At 40.6% G+C, this 8,923-nt stretch overlaps 1 protein-coding gene across 10 annotated transcripts in view; it reads left to right on the top strand.

The window, feature by feature from the left end:
• The window catches only part of LOC111864520 (rho guanine nucleotide exchange factor 10), a 175,580-nt gene that overhangs the window by 159,428 nt on the left and 7,229 nt on the right, over window positions 1–8,923 (top strand). For all 10 annotated transcript variants that reach the window (XM_023851819.2, XM_033751467.1, XM_023851820.2 and 7 more), the window contains 3 exons: window positions 3,010–3,231; window positions 4,531–4,717; window positions 4,882–5,021. In XM_023851819.2, coding sequence (XP_023707587.1) covers window positions 3,010–3,231; window positions 4,531–4,717; window positions 4,882–5,021 — 549 coding nt within the window. The remainder of the gene's footprint in view (window positions 1–3,009; window positions 3,232–4,530; window positions 4,718–4,881; window positions 5,022–8,923) is intronic.

Genomic DNA, 8,923 nt, shown 5'->3' with positions numbered 1-8,923 from the left:
CAGTCAGTCCTGGAGCTACCGCCGAGTGAGTCCTCGAGCTACCTCCGAGTTAGTTCCGAGTTAGCCAGCAACTAGTCAGTTGTATTCTGGCATTTGGAGTGTACTATTTGTGATACTGCAGATAGCAGTAATCGTAAATCTGTAATTTGGGTGATTGTAAGTGCGAATGTGAAATGAAATTCGCTATATCAAATACCTCGTGAAGTTAATTGTCGTGTTATACGCCCGATACACGACACTATGTTCACAAGAACTGTTTATGGGCCCATATCCTGAGCCAGATCGGTCCAGTCCATACCATCCCATCCTGTCTCTCCACGATCCATTTTAATATTGTCCACCCACCTATGCCTTGGTCTTCCCAGTGGTCTGTAGCCTTCTGGCTCTCCAACCAGGAACCTATATGCATTCCTCTTTGCCCCCATTCATGCTACATGTCATGCCCATCACACCCTCCTTGATGTGATCATTCTAATTATACTTGGAGAAGAGTACAAGTTATGAAGCTCTTTATTATGCATTTTTCTTCAACCTCCTATCACTTCATCTCTCTTTTTGTCCAAATATTCTCCTCAACACCCTATTCCCAAACACCCCCAGTCTGTGTTCCTTCCTTAATGCCAGAGACCAAGTTTCACACTCATACAGAACCACAGGCAAAATTATAGTTTTGTATATTCTAATTTTTGTGTTTTTAGACAGCACACAAAAAGACAAAAGGTTCTGGACTTAATTTCCTCAAGGATCAGGTTCTGATTTGTTATAGTCGTTCCCAAATATCTGAACTTGTGCCACATTTTCAAAACAGCTGTTACTTTGTTTTCTCGGTGTTTATTTGTAGACCAACCTCATTATTATTATTATTATTATTATTATTATTATTGGAGCGGGTGGGTTTCCCCATGCACCACGACTAATAGTCTATTGTACGTCCTCCTTTAGTATTCTACCAGTTGCCATACCCTGCCGGTACTGGTGCTTGCTATCAGCCCCGTTCAGCCAGCAAAGCTGGCAGTGGTACCCGATAACTTCCCCATCTACCGGAGGCATTGGAAACTATTTGGGCGGGAAACTTTGCCTAATTTTGCTCAGAGGTCTCCTAGAGACATGAGGATCTTTTACGTGCCATAAATCTATGACACGGGACCCACGGCTTATAGTCCCTTCTGCCCCTAAAAATTCCACGACCTCTGCTGGGTTTGAACCCATGTACCTTGAGTCATGAGGTGGGAACGTTACCCCTAGACTGCGGAGGCCGCTAGACCAACCTCCTTACTAGCGTCAGTTGAAGTTTGTGTTTTTTCTTTATGGTGACTGTATTATCATCTAGTAGATTCACATCATCAGCATAGACCAACAGCTGATGTGCCCCATTTCATTTCAGTCCCACCTGGTTTTCCTGGATCTGCCTAATGGCATATTCTAAAGAAAAGTTGAAAGGGAGTGATGATAAAACACTTCCTTATTTTAGACCATTCTGGTTAGAAAAATTATCAGACAGATGTTAACCTATATGGACTTTACCATATGTTTCATTTAAACACAGTTTAATCAGCCTAACTAGTTTCATGGGTACCCCAGAATCAGAATGTTTTACAATACTTCCGTCCTAACTGAATCATAGGCTTTCTTAAAGTCTACAAATAGCTGATGTACTGTCTTATTATACTCCCATTTTTTTCTCCAGTATCTGAATTGCTGTATATAGTTTGTTTAAATTCCATTGTGTAGAGGAAGGGCCCAAGTGCTCATCAGAGATATTGTTGCATGGCGTACAGTTGAAACTTCGGTAAGCTGGCAGAGTGACCATCTTTTATGCGACTCCTTATTTCTTGAAAGTGCACATGCTTATGTATTTAATTTTCTGTAACCTATTGACAAAGTAATATAACCACATGTAACATATTGTGATGCGTTATCTTACGTCCATCACCGCAAGAACTGCTACAATCAGAACGGACGCTTCCACGGCAACGAATAGGTGGAAATTGTGGAACTCCCACATCGACAAATCATAGCAACAAATTGTTGTTAAGTAATAACGGATGAGACGAAACACGTTAGCGGTGTAATCTGTAAAGAGTGTTCCCGAAGCAATGGATTTCTGACCAGTGGTAACGGAATCATGAGAAATGGTGTCTGGTATCCAGTCCGCATAACCCCTACATAAGCAGAGCTTACGACATGTACAGAATATTGGAAGTATTGAGTATGAGAATGAGACAATCTTGGGATAGCTGCCGCCAGAGACAGCTGAGATACAACCACAGCCAAGGATAGTTGAGATGTCGCATTTGAGTATCGGGCCAGAAGTCGAGTGATACCGCAAGTGTTAATAATTGTAAGGTGTGTAAGAGTGAGTGTCCAATAAAGATTCGCTAAATCTTAGACCCACGTGAAGTTATTTGTCATGTGACATACCCAACACATGACAACATTATAGTGTAAGAAATATGCCCACTTTTTATTTAAGAAAAATTACTACTTTGTAGGAGAATTTGAAAAATTAATGAAATAAAAATATGTCTTGAAGTAGTAACACTTGGTCAAGGTTTTCACAGTGGTGAATATAAAGATTGTGATCTGGAATGTGATACTATATTGTTTTGGATCTGGAGGCAACCAAAATGTCGTACCTAGCTACCAGACTGGATGGTGACACATCCCAGAAGGCAGCAATCTTAGTAATGATTATGATTTTGTTATATTTTGATGCCTATGCTGTATCTATTACAGATTTGATTATGGCTATTTTATCCTCATCTTGAACTGGTCTCAGACTTGAAGGGTACTTTCAGTTTCTGCTTTCAAGTAACTTTATTTTAAAGAATTCTCTCTTCTGAGATTTAATGCTCAGTAGTCTGTTGGAAATCATCTGATGTTTTTACAGAGGGACAACACCTCCATCTTCAGAACTACACAGCATTATATCCTAGAAGACAAAACTTTGTAACCTCTACTGTAAGAACGTCAAGTCCTGCAGCATAAGTATTAATTGTGGTTCTACAGGTGCAGGATACAAGTGCCTCTCCAACACTGAGCCGTCTTCTGACAGCCGGGTTGAATCGAGGGAGTAGCATAAAGTCGGATCGGAGTTCCAACTCCTCAGAATTATCGTCAAACACTGTTGGTGTGGATAACTTGTGTGCTGAGATGAACACCCTCATGCACGACTTTGAAGTAGTTAGCCGAATTGCAGACCTCGTATCCACCCTCAGGGGTTCCTATAAGGTACGTCATGAAGTTAGTTCATTGGTATCATGCACCTATCTTGCCTCATTTAATGTGGATCGTTTTCTGTGTTTACACGTTACAAAGTACTGTTGAAAGTGTTCAGACCAAGGAGAGTATGATGGTCAGGGCATATAGCATGTACACCATCTGTCACAGCCATGTGATTCCCCCCTGCCAGATTCACACTGAACAGAACAGAAGTCTTACTGTCACTGCTGCATGGATCAGCATACACCAACCACCATTCATTCATCCATCCATCCATCAGTGGCTCTACAGCCCATTGTTGGGCCCTGGCCTCTTCTTCAGTTACATAATCATTTTTACACAGTCGATAGGCGATCAGCCCCTTGCAAGACCACTACCTACACATGGGTCAATACAAACACAGAATAAACGCACATATAGCCATATATCTAATAATAGCCATAACTAATTTGCCCCAAGGAACAAGCTGGTAGATATGTATGGACATTTCTTACTGCTGTGAGATCCTAAGATTTCATCACTTTTCTCTTCATGTAGTCACAGGCATTGTTATTTCCTAGTCATTTCAGTCAGCTCACTAATAGTATAGTTTCAGCTCCCCTGAAAGGCATTTGTTCCATTATAGGATCTTGAATCCTGCTCTGAAATATACCACAAAATTTTGTCATGAAATCGAAATTCTAGTGGTTAGAGCTCCATTTTGTTTCGGAGATTACAGAATTGAATGTCTGCCCAGAGCTTTTCTAGTGTGTGATTTGTTGCAGTTTTCTGTAGTCAATGCAAGAAATGTAATTTGGTAGCACTGTACATTCAGATTGGCCATGATTACTTGATCCCAGTCCTTTCCGCTTTATTATTATTATTATTGTTCTTAATCATCATTTTGTTTGCCATGACAGTGCCTACAATGAATGAAATCTTCTGTCAGCCAGCCATGTCAGGATGGATTTACACGGTGTCATGTCTGTCAATGTCTCAATCATCGTCATATTTATAAATGAAGTCTGCAGTGCTCCGGTCACCACAGCAATTGCAATGATAGAAACAGTGACATTTTCCAGAACATAGGACATTCATTCCATATTTGTATGACGGACTGGCCAGGAAGGTTTCATTGCATTTACTAGATGTGTAGGGTCTCAGATGTTGTTATAGAAACTGCGTAGTTGATAAAAATAAACTGAGAAAGATGACATTCATAGCTTCAAAAGTACAGAACAAGTGCCACATCCAAAGTAAGAATGATAACCAGTTTAGATAATTTTTCTCTCTGCACTGTGTATTAATGTCTTGCTGCCCTTGGCACAGGAACTGAGTGTTGAAGGGATGAGACGAATATTGAACACCATTCAAAGTTCAATTCAGCAAAAGGATGAAGAGATGGCCTGGGTTGATTCCTGTTGCTTGCAGCTTGCTGTGAAAAATAAATCCAACAAAGAGGAAATCTACACTTTCCAAACTGATAACCCAGTGGTGAAGAAAGAATGGATCACTGGTAATGATCTGTTGTTTACTTAATGTTTCATAATTTGAAGAAAAAAAAAAAAGAAAGAAAGAAAGAAAATGATCTAATATAGGGACTTAGCATATGCTGCAAAGTATTCAGAACTGGCGTGATCCATATATTGGAGATTGTGTAATGTAACTTGTTTTGTATAGAATTGCGATTGGCTCAGTTGGCACTGGACCCCAACAACTCCCCAGCGTGGGAGGTACCTGAACAGGAGCGGCGACCTTCCACTAAGATGCCACTGTTTGTCAGAGCTCAGTCCGTATATAAGTCACAGCATCAAACCGAAGTAAGGGATTTTTGTAATTTAAATACAAAAATATGTATGTTGTCTTTATTATTTTGCTCAATAATGTGTACCCTTGTTATTGGATTTTACCCTAATGGAAAATTGGGATAAATATTAATTTTTTAAACAAAACTCAAAACCAATCTTGTAAGAGACGATTATTTGCCGAAAATTCGGATTTCATATCCATATGTGTCACTGACAGGGGGCATTGCAGGTAGCACAATCACTGTTCCTGTCCTCTACAAGCTGTTTCAACCAAATCCATGGAGCTTAGTCTTTCTTGAGATGCTAGTAGTTGCTCAGCCTCTCAAGAATCCAACATTTTACAGAACCTGAAGATTTGTCATCACATTAACCAACAGCCTATACCATTGGTTTCATTCCTAAGCCAGATGAGTACAGTGCACACATCCTGTTTCACCTGTAGGACCTGCCATGTGTGCCTAGGTCTTTTTAATAGTCTCTTTCCTTCAAGGCTTTCTTCCACATCTTTTGTACTTATATCCAATTCATGCTATATGCACTGCCCATTTTATCCTCCTTCATTTGACCATTCTGATAGTGTTTGGTGAGTACAACTTGAATTGTGAATGTATTGAATAAGCAGTTGTGCACAGTTAATAAGGGGTGGCTGTCCAGTTTGGGGGTTAAGTAAGGGTCTGTCAGCTTCACACCATAAAAGACAAGGATTTTTTGGTATGTTACACAGTTCCTTGGCCTTGGGGTATCTCATGTACCAGTCAGAATTTCTAGCGAGTCAAGTTTGTATTTTTAAAGCTTTATGTATTTGTTTGTATGCCTCCTCTTATTTCTATTGGACAAAAAAATGCTTTTATTTCAGCTGTGAACCAAAATTTTTCTTCTGTAGGAATACACCCCCACTCATATATGGGGGTCAGTGGTGACATAGGGTTTGTGCTATAGAACTTCATGATAGAGGATACGTTCTCACTAACATGTCAGTTTCATTATGTTAGGGCTTTCTTTGTTAGTTCTGAAGCAGCTAATTATTTCCTGAGCAGAGGCCCCCTTATTACTGAATCATTTGGCCCTTTAGCAGCATTTAAACTTCATACAAGTCAGTGGACTAAATATCTCCAATCTCTCCTCTCTTCCCATGGTTTCTCCTCTTTGCTCCCCTTCCAGTTCCTGGCTTGTCCCATATGCTTTTTTTCATTAAATTTTAATACCTTTCTCAGTAAACCTGGTCTGAGGCTTTGTGCACATTTTCATAACAAGGAGTTGTTAGCCCAACCGTCAACCCCCAAGCTGAAGGACTACCCCTTGTCGGCTGTCTGCAACTTCTTATTCAATATATTTGCAGCTTCCTTCCATACCTGGAAGGCATCTCCTCCATCTGCAACATGACATGCAATGCTGTGGTGACTATAATTTTGCCTGTAGTTCTGTATGGGTGTGAAACTTGGTCTCTCACATTAAGGAAGGAACACAGACTGTGGGTGTTTGAGAATATTTGGACTGAAGAGGGATGAAGTGACGAGGTTAGAGAAAACTGCATAATGAGGAGCTTCATAAGTTGTACTGTTCTCCAAGTANATGTAGCACGAATGGGGGAGAAGAGGAATGCATATAGAATATTGGTAGGAAAACCACCGGGAAGACCAAGGCGTAGATGGGTGGACAATATTAAAATGGATCTTACACAGATAGGATGGGATAAATTGGATTGATCTGGCTCAGGCTCAGGATAGGGATCAGTGGACGGCTCTTGTGAACACAGTAATGAACCTTTGGGTTCCATAAAATGCTGGGAAATTCTTGAGTAGCTGCAGATATGGCTTCTCCTCAAGAAGGGCTCAGTTCCATAAGTAAGTAATTTCTCAGTAAACCTGTTATTATATCCATGCTTTTTACATGAATGGGGAGAGCATGCCGGCAGTGGGTGTCTTCAGTAATGCTTCGAACCGGGATAAAATCGTTTTGTATCTTACTGTGACATGAATTCTTATATTGATATTAGTCACTTGTGATCACTGAAATTGTGTGTTAAATAGAGTGGGGACCTGAAATTGAGGAACATTAAGTGAGTTCTCCACTATATCAAATTTAGGAAGTATTTGTTTTTTCTTCTCCTCCTCCTCATGTATGCAAATGTTAATTTATTTGGTTCACTATGCGCTTTACTGAAGAGTTCAATGAAACAAGTAAGACCAGAGTTCTTTTCGCACATGTTTGCATACCATTTCAGGGAGAACAAAATTTTCAATTTATATGCATCCATACATTTATCATACTAAATGAACTATCATGTAGTGCAATGCACACTTTTCCTGATTATCCCACAAGAGAAATACATTATATGTGTGTATGTATTTATGACCTGGTACCCTGCAGAAAATTTTGAATTTTTATGTTTACTCTCACTGGCATTCAACAAAGAAGCTGAGGAATTATATTTTGTGACAGCATTGTTATTTAGACATACACAGATCCAATCAAGTTCCACTTACTTGTTTGGCCAGTACATTGCTAAATGTAACCAGTTTTTGGAGCATGCAATCTTTGTGAGATTTCAGGTTCTCATGGCAGTAAGTACAGTGAATTCCACATTTATGGTATTGTTTGGGGATCTTCAGATTTGAACACTAAATTGAGGCGAATCTTAAGTGCAGGAAATTTAATCTGAGCTTTGTCAGTGGTGATCATTAGATTTGAACACTGAATTGAGGCACATCTTCAATGGACACACTTTTAACACTTGGGTTATTATTGTCTTAATGGCCCTGAAATTGAACAATAAATCGAGGATCATGAAATGGTGGGTTCTGTGTATGTAGGAATTCTCTGTTTGAGGGAACTCTGTGCCATGTCTTTAGATTTGAATCCCGTTGGATTAGGAAAACCTAGTTACTATGTCCTATTTCTTTGACCATGATGTGGAGGGAAACTTTGAGATTTGCAGTTTGGGCCCAAGATATACAATACTCATTATCTGTGCTAATGGAGGGGGAACCTATCATGGTGGCCACACAGCCTGAGACATNGTCTGAGACATGAACTGTCCTTGCTCGCTTGAATTCTGGGATCGTGGTTTTGAATCCCACTCAGGACATGGATGTCCATGTGTGTGTGTATTCTGTTTTGTGTTGTGCTATGTATAGGTAGTGGCCTTGCAATGGGCTGATTACTTGTCCAAGGAGCCCTACCGTCTGTGTCCAAAATGATCATGAAGCTGAAGAAAAGGCCAGGCTCCAACAAAGGGCTGTAGAACCATTGGTGAATGAATAAATGAATGAAATGGGGGAGGAAATAGGCCACAAACTGGATAATCTGCACACAGATGACTGTGGATATGCCGTGCTTGATTGTCTTGTGGTGTATACGTGGTGTGTTCAAAAAGTATTGAACCTTTTTTTTTCTCACGTAAACCAGTGAAGCGTGGGAGGCTCCCTTCGGTGGAGATGTGGAGGGGAAATTCATGCGCAGTCGTGAATTTTTTCCCGCCCGCAGAAAGCGTCAGTCACTGACAGTCAGCCTATGAGTGAGGATGTGTAGTGAGTGCGCGTCGGATTCCAGTAAGGTGTAAAATGACGGAACATGAGCAGCAATATTGCATCAGATTTTGTCAAAAGCTTGGCGATACCCAAGTGGAAACCATTCGCAAGATTCAACAGGCTTTTGGGGATGATGCCATGAGCAACTCACGGATAAAGGAGTGGTACAAGCGCTTCAAAGATAGCCACACATCAGCGGACAGCGAACCGCGTTCAGGCAGACCCTCAACAAGCCGAAATTAGAATGTCATTGAGCAAGTGTGGACTTTGGTCATGGAGGACCGTCATATCACAGTCCGAGAACTTGCGAAGGAGATAGGGGTAAGCATTGGATCGGTTCATTCAATTTTGACCGAGGATTTGGGCATGAGGAGAGTGTCCGCG

The sequence above is a fragment of the Cryptotermes secundus genome, unplaced genomic scaffold (genome assembly GCF_002891405.2).
Source record: "Cryptotermes secundus unplaced genomic scaffold, Csec_1.0 scaffold960, whole genome shotgun sequence".
Lineage (NCBI taxonomy): Eukaryota > Metazoa > Arthropoda > Insecta > Blattodea > Kalotermitidae > Cryptotermes > Cryptotermes secundus.
Note: the sequence above shows the minus strand (reverse complement) of the source record. Positions and strands in the feature narration are given on the sequence as shown.